General features: G+C 35.7%; 1 protein-coding gene across 1 annotated transcript in view; it reads left to right on the forward strand.

The window, feature by feature from the left end:
* Positions 1-20,865, forward strand: part of ptprt (protein tyrosine phosphatase receptor type T) — a gene marked incomplete at its 5' end in the record, with an annotated part of 249,208 nt that overhangs the window by 221,826 nt on the left and 6,517 nt on the right. The window contains 9 exons of the mRNA XM_081380101.1: positions 1,234-1,270; positions 3,002-3,099; positions 4,012-4,128; positions 6,263-6,417; positions 10,414-10,549; positions 13,256-13,405; positions 15,237-15,410; positions 16,895-17,026; positions 18,969-19,094. Of these exons, the coding sequence (XP_081236227.1) occupies positions 1,234-1,270; positions 3,002-3,099; positions 4,012-4,128; positions 6,263-6,417; positions 10,414-10,549; positions 13,256-13,405; positions 15,237-15,410; positions 16,895-17,026; positions 18,969-19,094 (1,125 nt within the window). The remainder of the gene's footprint in view (positions 1-1,233; positions 1,271-3,001; positions 3,100-4,011; positions 4,129-6,262; positions 6,418-10,413; positions 10,550-13,255; positions 13,406-15,236; positions 15,411-16,894; positions 17,027-18,968; positions 19,095-20,865) is intronic.

Raw genomic sequence — 20,865 nt, forward strand, 5'->3', positions numbered from 1 at the left:
CACCCAGACATAACTGTTCGTTTTCTGAGCTTCAAATAATGTCAAAATTTGCTCAAATTGCATGTATCCTTTCTACTTATCAAAGAATCCTTAAAAAAATGATGATGGATTCCACAAAAATATTAAGCAGCACAACTGTTTTCAACATTGATAATAATCAGAAATGTTTCTTCATTTCAGCATATTAGAATGATTGACACTGAAGACTGGAGTAATGATGCTGAAAATTCAGATTTGCCATCACACGAATAAATGACATTTTAAAATTCAAATTAAAATAGAAAAGTTATTTTAAATTGTAAAAAATATTTCACAATATTACTGTTATTTACGGTGTTTTTTACTATGTGAGCATAAGATACTTTCAAAAATATAAAATCTCACCAACCCCAAACTTTTGAATGGTGTTGTATATTCATATATCCAGATTTCTGGTACAGTATATGTTTGTTTCTTGTATATGTATAAGTTGACTTAAACATCAAACGAGCTTAGTATATGCTGATAAAGAAATAATGATCTTCAAGTTTGAATATAGTATTAATGACCTTTAAAATGTGTCTTGCGTAACCACCTTAAAATGCCAGAACAACTTCAGTCTTTGCTGTCAAAAAAGGGCTTAATAGATTAATGCATCATTTATGTGTTACGCTTCCGAGAGCCTCACTTACAACAAATAAAAGATACAGTGGATTTCTGCGCTTAAACGCTCTTCTGAGTTGCTGCAAATGACTCTACGCTCCATGTCCACAGCTAGCGACATCTCGAATGAAAGTGCTTCCCTGGCTCCTCTAAATCCACTAACTTGATCTAAACACCATAAAGACACAGTCGATATGATTGTGATCATTACAAAATGGAGAGTAAACGTGCAGATATGCTTCAGAGCGAGGCTTCTCGCCCCACAGCAGCTATAATCAGGCCACCCAATCTTATTCCTGATAATAAAACAATTATGTTCTCCGTCGTACCACAGACCCAGTCGTAAACTGCAGCGATGCTTTAAAAGCTTGACAGGAGCAAAGCTACATTGGTTGCCAATTTGTTTCACAGTGGTTAAAATGCTAATGAACCCAAGGCATCAGAAAGGTGAAATTATAATGTCTCATTGAGTGCTGAATTGGATTCAAACAAAGTCTTTATGCAAGTTCATTGTAGCATGTGGTTTGAGCAGGTAGAGAAATTAGTTTCATTTGAATAATTTTCTTCTTCCTTTTTCATTTTGTTTCCCAGGGCTACCACAGACCAAGGCACTACATAGCCACACAAGGTAATTAACAAAACCAAGAGAACTCTTCTGACATGAACGCAATCTGCAAATCTATGTTGATAAATCCAAAGTAAAAATATGATTAATTAGAACATCCTAGATTAAAGCATTCACTTATTTCCAACAGTCTGTACAGAGATGCGAACGAGCTGTTTAAAATAGACACGTCAGAATGAACGTTCTTTCACTCTTCCATTTGTCCTGCTGTCGACAGACTCAAGTGCATGGGGTATTTTAGAAACTGAACGCGCATCTGTATACTGTATCCATTGTAGACAGCGTCAGTGATTATAATGTTTTTTATTTTCTTTTGACGTGACGCGACACAACGCTCACATCCAGTGGAGGCAAATGTCAGCCATTAAGCGACTGAATAACAGTGGGTGGGACCTATGTTGCAATGATGTATGATTGATGAATGGATTTGTCAATGTCTTTCCCTGATGACAGTCAAATGCAAATTAATTTGCCCGTGTGATGTCACAGATCCCCAAATATCAAAACAAGACGTTTTTAGAGCTTGATTAAATAAACTTTGTTTATAATGAGGAGGATGTTTGAATTGGTACAAAGACATCTTATTTGTCAAAAGATCAAGGCACATTTGATGTCTCATGACCCATTTAAAAGACTATAGCTGTGTCCCAATTCAGAGGCTGTATCCTTCGAGGGCCATGAAGGTCGGACTCAGCGTTGTTAAATGGGACGGTTTAGCCTATGGAGAATTGTTCTTGTGGCCTAGCAACTGTGACGCTGTCACTGATGAGTGGCAGTAACGTTTGTACTGGACTTTTTTGAAAGTTATATTAAACTGTCTGAAAACAAAACAGGGTTCAAACTGTCAAAATATGTTCACCATGGTCCATTTGTATATAATAGAGTATAAATTATATATAATCTCATCTTAGTAAGATATGAGTCAATATTTGAGTAAGCTGAAACCCAATACTTGCGTTTAAAAGTGTAATTTGGCAATTTCTCTCAAAAACATCCTGTCGTCTCTGGCGCACAATGAATTTTGGGTTAGGCAAGGCCGCGAAGGATCCATCTGTGTTATCCTACAACGCACTGGAAACAAAGGACGCATTTGAAGGAACCATTGAATTGGGACAGCCTTCGCCGAGCCGCAGTGACGCAATCGGCCTTCGAAGGATGCAGCCTCTGAATTGGGACGCAGCTATTATGTTGGGTTTTGAATGCTTACTCTGCTTCTATTAGTTGTATTTAGTGTAAAATATTTGTAAATTAAGTAAAATGTCACCCTAATTGAGATCCTTTTGTCATCTGTTTTTTAATATTTCATATTTAAAAAGATATTGCCCACTTTAATAGTATCAGAGTAGGTAGTGTTTGTCAGTGTAGCTTACTAGTTTAAGTATAGTTTAACTGGAGTTAGTGCATCTGCAAAAAAAAAAAAAAAAAAAAAATTAGTTATTAAAATTAATTAGATTTTATAGTACAACTGTAAAAATGCAAATTACTAACTAGATTAGCTTTGAAGTAGCTTTCACTGTTAGTGTGCTGTATTCCACCATGCTGCTTAATTAACTTCAACTGTATTGGTCACCAGAAAGATCAACCCAGGATATACTAGCATGAACTACTGTTTCCCTCAGGGAATGTTTGTGAATCCATAAAGAAACATTGCATCTTATTTCTAGTTGATTTGTGAGTGTTGCGTGATCTTGGTGGTGGTTTGCTTCTAAATTTGTCCCTCCACCTCTCTTGTAGGCCCCATGCAGGAGACCGTGAGGGATTTCTGGAGGATGATTTGGCAAGAGAATTCTGCCAGTATCGTCATGGTAACCAACCTGGTGGAAGTGGGCAGGGTAGGGTTCTTGTAATTATCTCTTTCCTTAATAAATATCACAGGATTAAGAATGTTATTTACAAAGCGCTCCTCCAATTGCTACACATTTAACTACAGTCTAGCAGTTAAACTGAGTGTGTCGACATTTAATACAACACGCAAATATAAATCTGTGAGGTAGGTGCATGTTTGCGCAATGTAATTTAGAAGTAGCATCTAGCAAGTAATCAATGCAAACGTGCAAAATGTTTCTGTATCATAAATAATAAAGCATAGCAATCAATGTCAAAGTTGTGGGTTCCATCCCACAAAGTATAGCATATTTAAACGGAAAACAAAAAAAGGTTGCTGCCTTGAATTTTTAAGTACAATCAACTTTTTTGTTTAAGTCATTTCAACGTAAATTACATGAAATGACAAAAAAAAATTGTTAAAGCAATGTAAAAACATATGTTGTCATAACTTACTGATCATATATTTTTTTACAGTGTAGTTTGTGTGAATGATCTACCAATTATTGTAAATGCAAGCGGAAATCGTATAGAAGGATGTTTCTGTATATACAAGGGGAACTTTAAACGAGTGAGTCAAGCATTTTGGAGGACATCCTAAAATGGAGCACAATTAGGTGCACATGTCCTCACAATATCCCCAACGAGAGCCATTTGATGTCACAATGAGTATAATTGAGCGGTGTTCAATGATTGGCTCCAGTGAACTCGGACCACAGGGGTTATTCATTCAGAGATAACATCCTCTCTGACAGGTGGCCAATTACACCTCTCTGTGTTTTCAAATGTCATCAGGGACTTGTTTCTGCAAATGCCGACTTGACTTAGACCTTGCTGTAAAATAGTGTAATACCGAAACAAATTAAGATGCAGGTGTTGTGTTATAATGTGTACATGTGGGTGTCTATGTGTCCGTAAAGGTGAAATGTGTGCGGTATTGGCCTGACGAGACCGAGGTGTACGGAGACATCAAAGTGACGCTGATCGAAACGGAGCCTCTTGCAGAATATGTGATCAGGACTTTTACTGTTCAGAAGGTAAAAACCCATCCTCCATCTGTACTCCATACAAAAGAAATGTCTCTCAATTTGCTCAGAGGTTGCTCTTTCATTGCTCAGGTGTTCTCAGTTTATTTTAAGCAAATGCTTCCAAAATGGAATTTTGCAAAATGGAAATTCTAGGGAGACTGTTTGATAATATAGTGCCTGTATGTAATGTAATGCAGTTTTATAGAAGAGAACAAAATAGAATATTTAAAAAGAAAATGTTAGAATTTTATATATATATATATAATCTTTTTTTATTATTAAAACTGCCAATGGGATAGGAAAAATCAACTTGATTCAAAATATGAAAACTCGTGCGTTTTGTTTCGCAAGTACATTCAGAAATAAAAACTTTTCAGCACTCTCTGCTTGCATCTCCTCATCCAGACTTATGTTCATCCATACCATATGAACCATCAGCTTGTGTTTAAGCTCATAATGCATCTCTCACTCAATCACTTTTATTGTTATTATTATACAGGAACAGCTTGATGTCAGATCTGCATAAATTAAAGAAAAAAAAACCTAACCATGATGTTTTAACAAACAAACTTTACAAGATCTCAACAAAAGCCAACAGACAATATTTTGCAATGAAAGTAAATCGCAAAGAAAGCTCTTAGGAACGGTAGAGTTTTGTTGTTGAATGTTGTAATCCAAACAGAACAGATGTAGGGAAGCTTTGATAGTGGGTGAAATTAGTGTCTGAGAGTCGTTTTTGAGGGGGAGAACGCGGTATGGAACAGCATGTCATCAGCAACTTTCTTAAATCACTCAATCCATCTGTCTCACGAGGCTGCTGCCTCTCAAACGCTTCCTCAACTTTGAAAGAGAGTTGTTAGGGTACATCCTCCTCTCAGCACATAGTTGTGCTTCATAATGAGTGTGAGCAGAAAATGACTAGAGATGTTTTCTGGATATCAAATGGGGACTTTTGCTTAAATCCTTGATTCTCAGATATTTCTCCACAGAAAATTGTTCTCCCTCGAAATTTCTCCTTAAATCTAACGAAAACATGTCTGGATCACATTGCTATTATTTTATTTTTTTAAGGATTTATGTGTATTTTATATGTATAGACCTTTTTAAGTGTATTTATACGTATATTATATTATATAAATTGTAACTTGCATTACGTTTTTTTTTGCATTGTGTCATTATTTTAATGACGGTTAATAACATTTTTATAATTTTCTTGAAGTGAAATATTATTTATTTGTATTAATTCATTTATTTGGGTAGGAAAAAATAACGTTAACTCATTCTTGAGTGTCCTTGTGTGTCTAGGTATGCATTTCATCCCCAAGTGTTGGACATTAGAGCGTCTTCTCTTTTTTTTCAGCTTTCAGTACTTCTTGTCATCTATAGCAGCTCAGTTACGACTCTCCAGACACACACACTAATGCACACAAGCTGCATTTAACGGCTACATGGGTCCTCGCTTGGTGGTATCAGCACCTCCAGGCATGGATTATGCAGCTCTCAAACCCAAATTATAATTAAAAGCTTATCAGAGCATTAAGTGCTAGTAAGGAAGTAATGGGAAAAGGTTTCTACTGTAACACAACACTGTGTGTGGAAAAGCCTCAGCGCTCGCACAGATCGAACCACATGTGTACTGTTGTGCTGTGGTTCAAACACTGACCATGAGGCCCTGACTGACTTTTCAGCGCATTGTCTACACTCATTTGGGGGAACTAAGTTACAGTGTCATATTGACGTCATGATACCTTAATTATAAGAGGGCTCAACAATAAATTTATTTTAATACATTTATTTAATTTTTGAAATTGTATTTATTTATTTATTTTTGTTTATTTATTTATATATATATATATATATATATATATATATATATATATATATATATATATATACATATATATATATATATATATATATATATATATATATATATATATATATATATATATAATTTTTTTATTCCATATTGTTAAGCCTTGCTTGGTATTTACTAGATACACTGCAAAATATACCACATTTTTATTGACATGCACTTATTGGGTGTCGTAATCTTACCCATCTTCCACCATAATCACATACCTGTTACCTTCAGTTGATGACACCTGTAGATATTAAGCTCACCACATGCTCTTGTTTGCAGAAGGGTCACCATGAGATCCGGGAAATCCGGCAGTTCCATTTCACCAGCTGGCCCGATCACGGCGTTCCCTGCTACGCCACAGGCCTGCTGGGCTTCATCCGCCAGGTCAAGTTCCTCAATCCTCCAGACGCAGGGCCCATCGCTGTGCACTGCAGGTGTGCTCTTATCTTGATTTTTATTTATTTAATTCTTTTGTCCCTTTGTCACTTTTCTTACATTTACTGTAAGTTCAAAGTATGGTGTAAGGTTGGGCTAACAGTGTGATTATGAATGTACAACAAGAAATCCATTGATTATTTCAATTAGACATACACTCTGAGGCCTTTCAGTGGCTGCTACAAATATCCAGTTATAATTTTAAATGAGTTAGGTTTGTTTAGGCTGATCTTCAAGGTGATGTCATAAACTGTAATTTTTATTATGGATTTCATTACATATAATAAATAATTATATATATATAAAAAATATATATATATATATATATGTGTGTGTGAAGAGTTCAGATGCAAAAAATTGTATCAAGCTTGTTTATTTAAGTTCAGTAATTTCACTTAAATGGTAATTCATAGGTAATTTTCATTGCCATGTAAGTGAAATTACAGAACATAAATATATACGAGCTTCATAAAAATGATCATTCTAGAAGAAAATTTCAGATGGCACTTAGAGGTTTTTGCATCTGAACTCTTCATATATATATATATATATTAAATTTGCAAAAAAATTTAGAATTAAACTTGCTGATTAAGGCTATGCAGTTGCTAGGGTAAAATTATTAAAAACCATTTTAATTATTTGAAATAAATGTAACACTCTATTTTTTACAGTGTCGCTATTCCACGGTACATGTAGTTACTGTAGTAATAACTATAAATTATGCATAGTTGCATGTGATTAGCCCTAAACCAAAACCTATTTCTAACCCTATAGTTAGTGTAGATAATTACTATTACTCAGTACTTAATGTATAATTATACTGTAACACAGACACCTAAAAAAAGACAGTAACCAAAATCAAATGTCTTGTTTAAGTGTAAATTTAAGTACTAAACTTAGTAAATCTCAAAAAATTAAAAATGAATTAAAGCAAGAAAGAAATATAAATGAAAACAAACTAATAAAAATGAAAAAGCACATAGCACGTTTCCTAAAACTTAAACTAAAATGAAAATATTAAAAACAAAAGTAATTCAAAATATGATATAATATAATAAGTATTGTAATAGTATATAAATTATATAAAAATAACATTGCCACCCACAAGTGTTTTAATTTTCTGGTAGATGATATTTTATTTGTGTTAAGCTTCCATGATGTTAAATAGAGCCTGACAAACATTGCCCTTCAGAAGGTGTTCTCCATCATTTACTGATAAAGGAGAGTATGAGTACAGGATTGTTGTGTTTGTGTTGGACACAGATACTGCTGCTATTTTATAAAAGATCAGAACAAAGTGGAACTGTTTTAATGTGAAATTAGGTAAATTAATTGATTTCATTAACTGTATTTAATGAAACACATTTATTTGATCTCAAATGTTTGGCAGTCCAGAAGAGCAGTCCTATTGATCCTATTCCTATCTGGAATAACTCAAATCATACATTCTTCCCTTAATACTGGTATTATTCCTTCATCCCTTAAAGTAGCAGCTATAACTCCCAAACTTAAGAAACCTGGTGCGGATCATAATTACCCAGAACATTTTCGACCCATTTCTAATTTACGTTTTCTTTCTAAATTATTGGTAAAAATTGTTGCTCGACAGGTACATGCTCATCTGACAGAGAATAGCTTGTTTGATATAGCTTTTTTGTATTCGTTTCTTTTTCTATTCATTGTTCATCTATCTTATTATTTGTAAGGTGTCCTTGAGTGTCTTGAAAGGCGCCCATAATTAAAATAAAATATTTATTATAACTAATTTTACATGTAACAGGAAAAGAACCCAGGGAGTTACAAGAGAAACGATGATTTTCACACATATTCATGAGCTGACACATTCACAAATGTTGGATGTTTCGGCACATGGAGACACTCACCCATTAATCTGTCCGCAACATGGATGCATGGATAGATAGAAACGCAATTGTGGGGAGTAATTGGGAGCCGTTTGGGAAGAAGGTTTGGGAATGAAAGGTGACAGCAGGAGACTGTGAAGTGGCAGTGTAAATTTGCAGTCGGCCTCGCAATGCGGGAGACGAAGCAGATGTGACGAAGAAACTTCCAGAACAGATTAGCTCAAGTGTCAAGTGCTCCTGGTGCAGAGATTAAGATTTTGATTCAAGCAAGTTTTTCAGAACGTTACAAACAGTCTTTACTTCTGAGGAACACTAAAGGAGTTTTAGCAGAATGTCTTGGCTGCTCACAACAGGTTTGATGTCAATAATGAGGTATTTTGAGAACCAATAATGTTGGTCACTGTAATAAACCTGACCTAACAAACTCATGTGCCATATTTAACTCTACTCGACGAAAGTGCATTTAAAATGTAAGATTTACAGAGGGGAAGATTCCCAGTGAATAATGTTACATTTTGGACTGTAACAAGAACCTATCATATGACTTCTAAAGCCTTATGAGTGATATGGACTACTGTTTTAATGAAGTTCTGTTGTCATTTTTGCTTCTTGATAGTGTCTGTCATTTACTTAAACGTGTATGTGAAAGAGCAGCCAAGACATTCTACTAAACATCTCCTTTTGTGTTCCACTGAAGAAAGTAAATGACAGAACATTTTAGGTATTATTCCTTAAAAAGGAACATAAGCAAATAAATATTAAGTTTAGATTGATTGTGTAAAGATGAAATGTGTTTTTTTTTTTTTTTTTTGCCACATTGAACTAATGAACACTTTGTATCTTGTGGCAATTCGGGGATGATAATAATAGTGAATGAGTGACTGAAGATGTGAGGTGTAAAGGACATCCTCCCTGTCTCTTTCCCTCTCCGTCCCTTGCTTTCTTTCTGTCAGTTGTTTACCACACGCACCATTAATCACTGTGAGTGACGGCCAATCTGTGGCACCGTGGAGCTGCTCTGTATTTGTGTGAGTGTGTGTGTGTGTGTGTGTGAGAGCCGTTTTGGAGTGACTGATAGCACATCTTCTGTCCAAATGCTCTCTCTCACACACAAGCATCTTGGTCTGCCAGAACCTTGTTTTCATAACACCTAACATTTGGATCCTAGCAGAAATCTCCGCCTTATGAATGTGTTGTGTGTGTGGGTCAGGTTTTATACATGTTGTGAGGACCGAATGTCCCCAGAAGCATAGTAAAATCTTAAATTGCGTAGATTGTGGAGACCAGCAGTTCCTGCGAGAAGAATGCTTATAAATACACATGCCATTATGAAAAAAAAAGCTAAATATAGGTATAGGTTAGGTATAACATTATAATGTCTTTGTGTCACTTTTAATCAATGATAAAAATCAATGACCTTGCTGAATAAAAGTATTATTTTCTATGAAAAAATATCTTACTGATCCCATACTTTTGAGCAATGTGTGTGTATATAGTGTATATATATATATAAGTAGTCTCTTAATCTCACCAAAGCTGCATTTATTTAATCAAAAATACCGTAAAAATAGTAATACTGTGAAATATTATTACTTATAATATTATTTAAATGAACTGGTTTTTGCTGTAATATATTTTAAAATGTAATTTATTCCTGTGATGCAAAGCTGAATTCTCAGCATCATTACTCCAGTCTTCAGTGTCACATGATCCTTCAGAAATCATTCTAATATGCTGATTTGCTGCTCAAGAAACATTTCTTATTATTATTAATGATAAACACAGTTGTGCTGCTCAATATTTTTGTGGAAATTTTCATTGATAGGAAATAAAACCACAGTATTCAATGGAAAGTCTCCACCATGACATCAAACCAAATGCATTATTTATAATAATAACAACGAATGAATTGTTAAATTAATGAATGAGTTATTTATTAATATTGTCTTAATATAAATTAATTTTATATAAGTTTATATAATTTAATATACATTTATTAAGTTGTCTTTTCATTTCAGATTTTAAAATGAGCATTTAGATCTGTCCTCTCCATCACAGTGTAGTCTACCATCAGACATGGAGCTGGTGGAAGGTTATCATGCAGAGAAACTCATCCTTCTGTAATTTCCGCAGTGCTGGTGCTGGAAGAACAGGCTGTTTCATTGCAGTGGACATTATGTTGGACATGGCAGAGAGTGAGGGTGTAGTGGACATCTTCAACTGCATCAGAGAGCTGCGCTCACAGAGAGTCAACATGGTCCAGACTGAGGTGAGCAGCCCTACAGCCCTGAACAACACCATGTATCTTACATGACCCTGTACAACCTCACCGCAGAGTTTGTCGTTCAGGCAACCAGATTGTGCTTAGATGCTTAGATACTCACTCATTGTTCAAATTAATAATTCGTTCACTTTCTTAATTATTCACTCACTAAACTTGTCTCAGTCTCACTAATGCAGTCATTTACTATCCTGTGTCACTATTGTACTTTTCAGTCACCAGTGTTGGGGAAAGTTACTTTTAAAAGTAATGTGTTACAATATTGTGTTACTCCCAAATAAAGTAACTAATTACGTTTTTAAAATTACTTTTTAAAAAGTCAGCAGCAAACACATTGGACAATAAAGTGAGATTAAATACATAAAGTATATTTTTGTAAGTTAACATATTTAATTATTGCAGGTTTGTGTAATATTCTCAGTTTGCATGTCACTGTTTTTATTCAGTTTGAGTGAGATGAGTGAATGCCTGCTCACATTTAGTCCAGAACTACAATAATCCTCATGTTCACACAGCTCGCACAACGCCTCTGCACTTACTCCTGATTTCTCTCAACATGAGGACAGGAGAGCTGCCAATCAGTAAATGGGAAAACAAAGAAACTTGTGGTACTTGTTTAAAAAAAAAAAAAAAGTGTTACTTAATGTGTTACTTTCAACAACCTCACTCGCTTACTCGCATAGCCTTTTATTAAGCTCTCCAGTCTGTGAAGATGATATTGAAGCCATCTATTTTCAACTTAAAACTTAGATAACCTTTCTTTTCCCTACATTAATCCACACACTATAACATCAAAACAGCCTGAACATGAAATTGGCTTGACCATGACAGGCAGAATTTACTGAATACTGGAATTTAAATTCATGCCCCCTAGTGGTGGATGAAAATTAGTATTGCACTGTTTTAAAATGCAACAAAGCAATAATTATACACTGTATAAGTATAAATGAATACATTTATTTACTAATTAATTTACTTTTCACATTTTGACACTAGTGTTAACTGTTTAAAAACTCTTTAAGCCTTGATTTTCAAGCATTTGACATGAAAAACCTTCATACTGTTGTACAAATTATTATTTAGGACAATTATTCTAATTATTATTAGCCTATGTATAATAACAAATGACTATTATTATAAATAATATAACATTTTGGATACATTTGATTACTTTTATGAATATAAAATGTACTATTATTATAAATCATTTATAATAATAAATGACTAAATCACATACTACATCAAATCAACGTGCTGTTTTATTTGCTCTATTCAGATATTACAGGTTTTTGCTGTGAGGACAGCATGCTTTTAAAGGGCTAACACTAAACACAGTGGCGGTGATAATGGCTTCTGGGAGGCACTTTGTGTCAGCCTGCAGCTCCATTCAAAGATAATCCTCCACAGACACAACACACTGCAATTAATCTTTTAAAAGGCTTTTTCCTCGTCTTTTGTCCTCAGACCTCTGCAGAAGTGCTCACCAGGTTATGGAGTAATAGGTACGAGAGGTCAGCTCAGCTTGACTGTAGCTTAGCGTGGATCAAAGGCCTACATTAGCATTCAAACCTTTAAGCCGGAGGCATTGTTGAGCTAAAATATGGATAATTCGGGCCAATATGTGGGGCTGGGGTTTAGGAAGGAGTTTAATATTAGCCTCCTTGATCTCATTTTTAAGGCAGCAGTTGAAGCAGTTTCGAGGGATGCTGCTGTCGCCGCAGGACTTTAGCATCAGAAGTTGCAACGCTTAAATCAATATAAAACGTCCCTGAGGCAGGAGTCCCCTTCAGCAAACTGCGGTTCATGCATCAATGTTCATGCACCACTCCATACGAACGTTTGTGAGGGGTATCGACTCCATATTTCCCTGATGATTTGCAGTGATGCTGTGCCGCATTCACTCTCAGCTCGAGTTTGGGCTTCTGAAACGTATGTGTTTGGATGTTCATGAATTATGTACACTGGCTGGTTTGAAGATGTAAACGTTTAAATCAAACCCTCAATTATTTTAGAACTGTGATTATTGTTTTTATCATTAAAAAAGTAGCCCTAAAATGCCAAAGGGAGGTTTTCTCATATGACCTACCAGCAGCTGCAGTCATTTAGAATCAGTGAGATAATTAAAAGTGCTTTCAAAATGGTTGACTTGTAAATCTAGAAATTGCATTACTTTTTAAAACTGATTAAATAATATTCAAGTATATTTGTAGCGCACACACACATACTGTATGTATATATAAAGAGTAATATTGTGAAATATTATTACAATTTAAAACAGCTGAGAAACAAGGCAAACTAGAAAATGTTGGACACCAAGCACAAGACATGATTCATAAAACATAGTGCTTACGTATCATACACACTAAGACACACACACCATGGTACTAAATTTCATAAGCACCATGATATTAGCATCTCTTACCAAGACTGTACCACAGTGTTTTTTGTAAGTCTCTCTCTCTCTCTCTCTCTCTCTCTCTCTCTCTCTCTCTCTCTCTCTCTCTCTCTCTCTCTCTCTCTCTCTCTCTCTCTCTCTCTCTCTCTCTCTCTCTCTCTCTCTCTCTCTCTCTCTCTCTCTCTCTCTCTCTCTCTCTCTCTCTCTCTCTCTCTCTCTCTCTCTCTCTCTCTCTCTCTCTCTCTCTCTCTCTCTCTCTCTCTCTCTCTCTCTCTCTCTCTCTCTCTCTCTCTCTGCAGGAGCAGTATGTGTTTGTGCATGATGCCATTCTGGAAGCGTGTTTGTGTGGGAACACGGCTATCCCAGTGTGCGAATTCAGAGCCATCTACTACAACATCAGCAGACTGGACCCTCAGACCAACTCCAGCCAGATCAAAGATGAGTTTCAGGTGAGAAATCCACACAAATGGACCACGATAAACCATTTCCACCAAAATAGCGTTGTTGTTTTATTTAGTTTTTTTGTAGATACCTTCTTAGATGTGAAAATACTGTAGATACAACAAAATGCTGATAATTTGGTATTTGCCACCACACATTTCAACATTATGAAAGAAATCTGAAATCGATTCTTACACCAGGAGATCTCTTTCGAATGTATTATTTTACAAAACATTGTATTATGATTTTACATGAATTAGTGCACTGTGTCACTGTGTCTAAATTACAAATCTTATTTCTCACGGGTTGCTCTTTTGTAGACACAAATGAGACAATTGTAGACATACGGTAAAAGTACAGACCTAAAACATTATTGTATTGTATATAAATTTGGTCTTATTAGAATTTGACTAGAAATAACAGGAGTTCATATTGAGATCTCTCACCTTTGAGCAGTTGTAGCTAACAGTCTATAGCTATGTTTTTATCCAAAGTTGAGAATTTAACTTATGCACAAAATTGGAATACCACATGAAACCTTTGGGGCAGGCATTTGAGAATAACCAAACCAACATTTGAGATGCTGTGCAATGAAATTGGCCTGCTAATTAGTCCAGCTATCTAATCACATCCTCTGTTGAGTTAAAGTCAGTTTTTTGTTGCGCATCGAGCGATTAATTCAGTAAATGCGTTTCCAACGTAGATCATGCTTATATCTTCTTGTTGGATAAACAAATGATCCACCCCAATTGAGAGTGCATAATTGTTTTTATGCACACTTTTAGAATTTATGCGCATCTTGGCTTCCCAAACAGCTTTTTTTATGCAATATCTTAAAATTTGCTTAAAAATACGTGGATGGAAACCTAGCTCGTGGGATTGTTTGAAATCTCCTCTGAAAGAACATCCGATTTCTCAGAATATTGTCCTGCATTTGTTCAATCTCATTACAATCTAGGAGGAACAACTGAGACACTGAAAAGATCTCATTTGTGATTTATCTTAAAAACGGTTGAAACATTCGTGTTTTTAAAGATTCATGCTTCGTGTTCCTGCGGCTCTTAAACTATAATCAGTGAGCAGCCCACATGGAGGCCTAATTTACTGAATCCTCCAAGGTTTTTTGCTGTCGATTGGCACTACTGTATTATGGCTGAAGCCCTCGCGGCTATTTCTAACAACTTTATCAAGCTCTCTGGTGTGATTTCAGCATGATTTCCCCTAAATTCGAAGTGCTTTTAAAAAAGTCAATCGGCAAAGCGTGGTGGTGTCCTTAATGCATTAGATGAGGCAGGTGAGTAAAGACAGTGACTCAGACGTCAGGGGAGAAAACGCTTTGTACGAGCCATTGGCGATCTGCAAGAGCCCCATAAAGCCCAGAGCTGAGCTGTTTCTTTTCATGGTGCCTTTATGTTTTGTATTCCCTGTGAAATGAGTGAGCTGCTGCCGTCTGAGGGGAAGCAAAGCTTCAGATCTGTGAGGCGTCTCATAAAATATGATGAATATGTTTCGATCTTTCTTTCCTCCCAGATCTTTCGTTCTCTATCTAGCGTTGCATCTTTCTCTCTTGTAAGCCATTTTTCACTGTCTGTCTCTCTCTCTCTCCATCTGCATCTCTTTCAATGTCTCTATGTTCTTCAGTGTGTCTTATACATAAGTAATGACTGACCTTCAGTTTACAAAAATATTTGCATTTGGTTGTGGTTGGACCAGCAGTGCGAGTGGAATTGTTTTTTTTTTTATATATAAATGTACCATTTCTCTCCAAGTGAGCAGCTTTATGTTTGAGAGCAATTTGTTTTTCTATGTTTTAAAGGTGTTTCATGTCTTCTTCCTCAGACTCTGAATATAGTGACACCGCGTGTTCGTCCGGAGGACTGCAGCGTTGGTCTGCTCCCGCGTAACCACGATAAGAACCGCAGCATGGACGTCCTCGCGGTAGACCGCTGCCTGCCTTTCCTCATTTCTGTTGATGGCGAGTCCAGCAATTACATCAATGCAGCGCTGATGGACGTAAGTTTCATTGCTTTGTTGTATTGCATTGAACTTTAAAGGGGTAATTTTTTTCCTACTTATAATGGTATAACAGTCATTATTTTTGTATTTATGACCATTTTACATCTTTTCTACAACACTGGAATAAATAGGCCACTTTTTTTTTTTTACATTGATTGCAATTAAATCGTTGGCGGCTGCATTTGAACTACATTGAAGCTATAAGTTACTTGTAATTTAAAATAGTTAAACTAGAGTCAAGCTATACTCTTTTTAAAAGGTAGTTAGCTATAAGCTACTAACAAGTAGCTAGCAACACTGAAGTTACATAAAAGACGATATGTAACTTTCCAATGATGCAATTCATAATGTAATCAGAGCAATAGTTTTTTGGCACAAAAACAATGAGTTTTTTTTTTTGAGCGAATAAACTCATTTAAGATCATCAATCTTGAACTGATACATTTACACTATATACTACTAAAAAGCTACATATTTAAAAGACCTCAAATGCCATGTAGGGCCTTGAATAGTTTAGTCATTATTGGATTGGTTTATTTAAAGACTAAACAAACAGATAAACTAGAATGAATCAGATGTTAGGACTACAGGAGACTATAGTTGCGACTATAGTCCCATGTACACCAAGGACGAAAACTAAAACGATAAAGATTGACTTCTGAAAATCGTTCTAAATATAAAAGAACAGCAGACTTCACACAACATCTATAACGGATATCATTGGAATCAATTTCACAATATTTTTTTTCTAGCTGATGAATGATAAAAAACATTGACAGCCAATCAGAATCCATCCTGATTTAAAGAGATCAAACCTTTAAAGCTGCAGGCGACAAATTTGCAGATCACGCTTATTATAAACAGAACGTTATCATCCGCTGGTGTGGACGCTAATATACTTAGCTTTATATATTTATAACGGATATATAATTTTATTGTATTTTAAAGTAAATAACTAAAACACTTTATATTACATCACTTCTCATAGTGCGCTCTGATAAATCCCAGGTAAGCGGAGCAGAACGCCCAGGAGATCACACAGTGACAATCTCACAAACAAGCCAATTTAACAAGTACAAGATTAGATCACATCTCCGTAATCTCCACACATTGATCATAATCACACTCGTACCATAAGCCAGCATCTTCACGCAGCATCCAAAAAGGATAATCAAGGCAGAAGACACGCACCTCAGATAAAGAACAACAAGATGAAAAAAAAGAATAAGCAGCGAATGAATTGAACGGCCAACCCGTGGTAGGAAGAGTGTGTGTGTTTGTCTCAAAACGGAGCCTCGGCAGTCCATGTCAATGAATCCCCTGGCAAGGTTATCACTCAGTCTCTGTGTTTCCTGTCCCTCTGCTGGTCTCCATTTAGTTTTGGTCATTACACATGTGAGGCACGTTGGGATGTGTTGGGTCCAGGCACATCTTCAGTGCTGGAAGGAAGAGTTAACTTGTTCTCTTATTGATTGCTCTAGAGCCACAAACAGCCGGCAGCCTTCATCGTAACACAGCACCCTCTGCCCAACACCGTGGCCGACTTCTGGAGGCTAGTGTTCGACTACAACTGCTCCACCATTGTGATGCTGAATGAAATGGACGCTGCGCAGGTATGTGAGGTACTTGACCCTCGCCTCCATTTGTTATCTATTGCACTTCTTAATAAGGTGGATGATAGGGTTTGTTTTCCTCATATTGTTAGATTGCTTTTTTTGGATGATTCTCAATCTAATAAGAGGTCTAATCCAAAATTGCAGTCTAAAAAAAAAAAATATATATATATATATGTATATATATATATATATATATATATATATATATGTATATATATATATATATATATATGTATATATATATATATATATATATATATATATATATATATATGTATGTATATATATATATATATATACTACTGTTCAACAGATTTTTTTTTGGGGGGGGGGTTAATACTTTTATTCAGAAAGGATGCATTAAATTGATCAAAACTGACAGTAAAGACATTTATAACATTACAGAATGTTTATGTTTCAAATAAATTCATCAAAGAATCCTGAAAAATTGGTTTCTACAAAAATATTAACCATGACAACTGTTTTCAGGATGTCAGGATTTGTTTTGGATGAACTAGAGTGCTGGACACAGAAATTTTGACGATGGGTGACGGGTTCTGTCTCGACTTTTTGACTCGTTTAGAATCGCCTTTGACCGCTTCAGAGTGGCTGGCTACGGGCATGCACAAACATGTCCTTAAAACAACTCTTAATGTCCGTTTTCAAAACTGTGCAACTCACCGAGTGGTTAGTGATGTTCGTTGATGTTCCAAAACAAGTAGCGTAGCGAAATACAGTTTCTGTCGTGTTTTATTTGGTATTTTATAAAATCCCATTGATTTCTGTTTGAGGACTCATTGCTCGTTGATATTTTTGCGCTACCGGAAACGGAAAAGACGCTTCAGACTCAAATATCGAGCGGAAGTTTATAAGCGGGTGTGAGGTATCTGAAAAAATAGTTCCACTATAGCAAATAACACGGATGGAAATCATACATTGCGCCGATATATTTGTTTTTAATCATCAACGAACACCACTAACCACTCGGTGAGTTGCACAGTTTTGAAAACGAATGTTAAGGGTTGTTTTAAGGACATGTTCGTGCATGCCCGTAGCCAGCCACTCTGAAGCGGTCAAAGGCGATTCTAAACGAGTCAAAAAGTCGAGACAGGACCCATCGTCAAAATTTCTGTGTCCACCACTCTAGTTCATCCAAAACAAACCAGAAAAGAGACTCAAAGTGCTAAATACTGGAATTATCCTTTAACATATATTCAGATAGAGAATAGTTATTTCCAATTCTAATATTTACAATATCACAGTTTTTACTGTATTTTTGATCAAATCATTGGTGGTGGTTGAGGAGATTTCCCCTTCCATGTAAAGCGCTTTGAGTACCTAGAAAAGCGCAATATAAATGTAACAAATTACATTATAATTATTATTATTATAAATAAATGCAGCCTCGGGAGCATACATTTCTTTTGAACGGTAGTGTATACAGTATGTATATGAAATATATGCATTCAGTGTATATAAAATATACAACTAAAATAACTTTTAATGTGATAACAACATATTTATATTTTTGTTTCCATCACTGTCTGCATTTTAGTTTACTGTCAGAAATTTGCAGAAGTTAAGAATGAGATGATTCAGTTGTTTAGTTTCAATAAATGGTCGGAAGTTCTCCGCTCTTTTCCTTTGAGTTCTGAAAGTTACAGTATATTTTCATAGTATAACAAACTCTTTTATCTCAGAAGATCAAAGGAAGTTTGATTCATCATGATGTGACTCATTTAAGTTTGAGTAAGTGAGGGATCATTGGAACAGATTTCTTAGGCACACTGCAATTTGAGTTCAAATTAGTAGACTTTAAAATGATTGAGTTATTTCTATTTCTCCTGCACTCTTTAGATGTCCATTATTGAGTCACGTTGTCTGGATGTGAACTTCTGCTCAGTGTTCTTATTTGCCGTAATTCTTGCCCCCGCTGCAGCTCTGCATGCAGTACTGGCCAGAGAAAGGCTCCTGCTGCTACGGCCCCATTCAGGTTGAATTCATCTCCGCTGACATTGACGAGGACATTATCAATCGCATTTTTAGGATCTGCAACATGGCACGAGTAAGTGGGGTCAGTGCACAGGGAAGGGACTGTTGGATGTTTAATAACTCTGCGTGACTGAGTCAGAAATGTGTTCATTTTATCCTTGGCTGATCCACAAGCTCCAGTCAGGTCTGTCAGAGCGTTGTCAGTGGGTTTTTTTTTTTTCGGACCACGGTGCAAATTTGATATGTACACTACAATTCAAAAGTTTGGGGTCTTTAAGATATTACTTGCATGTGTCATTATATTATATTGACATTTTACCAAAATCAAGCTCAAATGGAGTTTAGAGGTTTTTGACCTGCGAATTTCTGACATACATGTTTTGTCCATCATTAGAACGGTGACATCTGAGGCAGTAAGTGCATTGCATTATGTTTTCATCAACTTACAGGTTATAAAGTTTATTGTAGCTATATGGGAGCTCAGTTTATGTCATGTCATTTGGCCAAAATCCCATGTTATTAAAGATGAAGTGCTACGCGCAAGCTATTTAAGGCAGTTTGGCTATGATTGGATGACAAATGATAGACTAAGACACTCTTCTCCTCTCCTCAAATACACAAAACATTAGCCTTTCAGGCTAGAAATGCTGTACTCATTCAAAGAACAAGTTCTTTATTTACCGTTGCATTGCAAACAAGCAGAGACTGTCCAAAATGTGTGAGGCACTTCATTCAAGATTGAGGCTGGACAGAGTTACGAGTTTTGACTGACAGTTTAAGGATCCAATGGAGTTACGAGGTTTAGTCTCATGCTACCTTCAATACTTTTCACTCATTAAATATTTGCAAAACCCACAGATGTAAAGGGTGACCAATAGGAATGATTTATGAAAAAAAAAAGGCGAAATATAGAGAAACAAGGTTTGCGCCCGACAGCAACAGCGACATATATGATATTTACATATTAATTTTGCTTTCTGATCATATGTTGGGGTTTATTTTGTGATAATGACTGACTAAACACTTCTTTACATAACATAACCAATTTCATAAAGAACTTTTCAAACATTTCAGCATCAAAACAAAAGATACATTTAAAAGTTAGTGTGTATTTTTCCTGCTGCTAAATAGATGCTTGTGAACAAAAGTCACGTTCACCTGAGGAAGCCGTAGCAACAGCAAGACGATCAAATTATTCCTGTTAGTGTCATTATCAAAAAATAAAACCTGTTTAAAACTTTAATTTTTAGTGTTTTTTAGAGTTTTTTTACTTTTTAAAGGTGATTTTCTTTTGTGCTGCTTGCACTATCAAATTGAACTAGAAAAAAAATGGTTTTCAAACCGATTTCCTGATGATGAACCTCAACAGATTAGCCATTTTGAACCCCCATGTATGTCCTTATATACATATGTATACTGTATCAAACAATCCTTACTGTGACTCACTAAAATAAAACTGCCTTTTATCGCAAAAATCCTACAGCTCAAGAAGAAATAAAAAAATTCACTTAAGTCCCTTTGATTTGACTCCTAATGCGACAGCAGTTGAGTTAGTGAAGTGAGAAATTACATTAAGCCAAAAAGGGGCCACGACTATATAGTCCTTCTCAATCCACATGATTTCAACACTCAGCATATCTCATGCGTCTTTCAACGTGATTTGTTTTGCTAGCCACACATGCATGAGCACAAAAATCACATTAATTTGACCACCATCCTGCACCAGCTGATATAAGCCATGGATCGGTTTTGTGTAGCAGATCATCGTTTTTTTCTTCTTCTTCTTCTTTCTTCTTTTCCATGCGAGTTAGCTTCAGCGTTCTGTTGGTGCACATTAGCAGTCA

The sequence above is a fragment of the Scardinius erythrophthalmus genome (assembly GCF_964197995.2).
Source record: "Scardinius erythrophthalmus genome assembly, chromosome: 12".
In the NCBI taxonomy this organism is placed as follows: Eukaryota; Metazoa; Chordata; class Actinopteri; order Cypriniformes; family Leuciscidae; genus Scardinius; species Scardinius erythrophthalmus.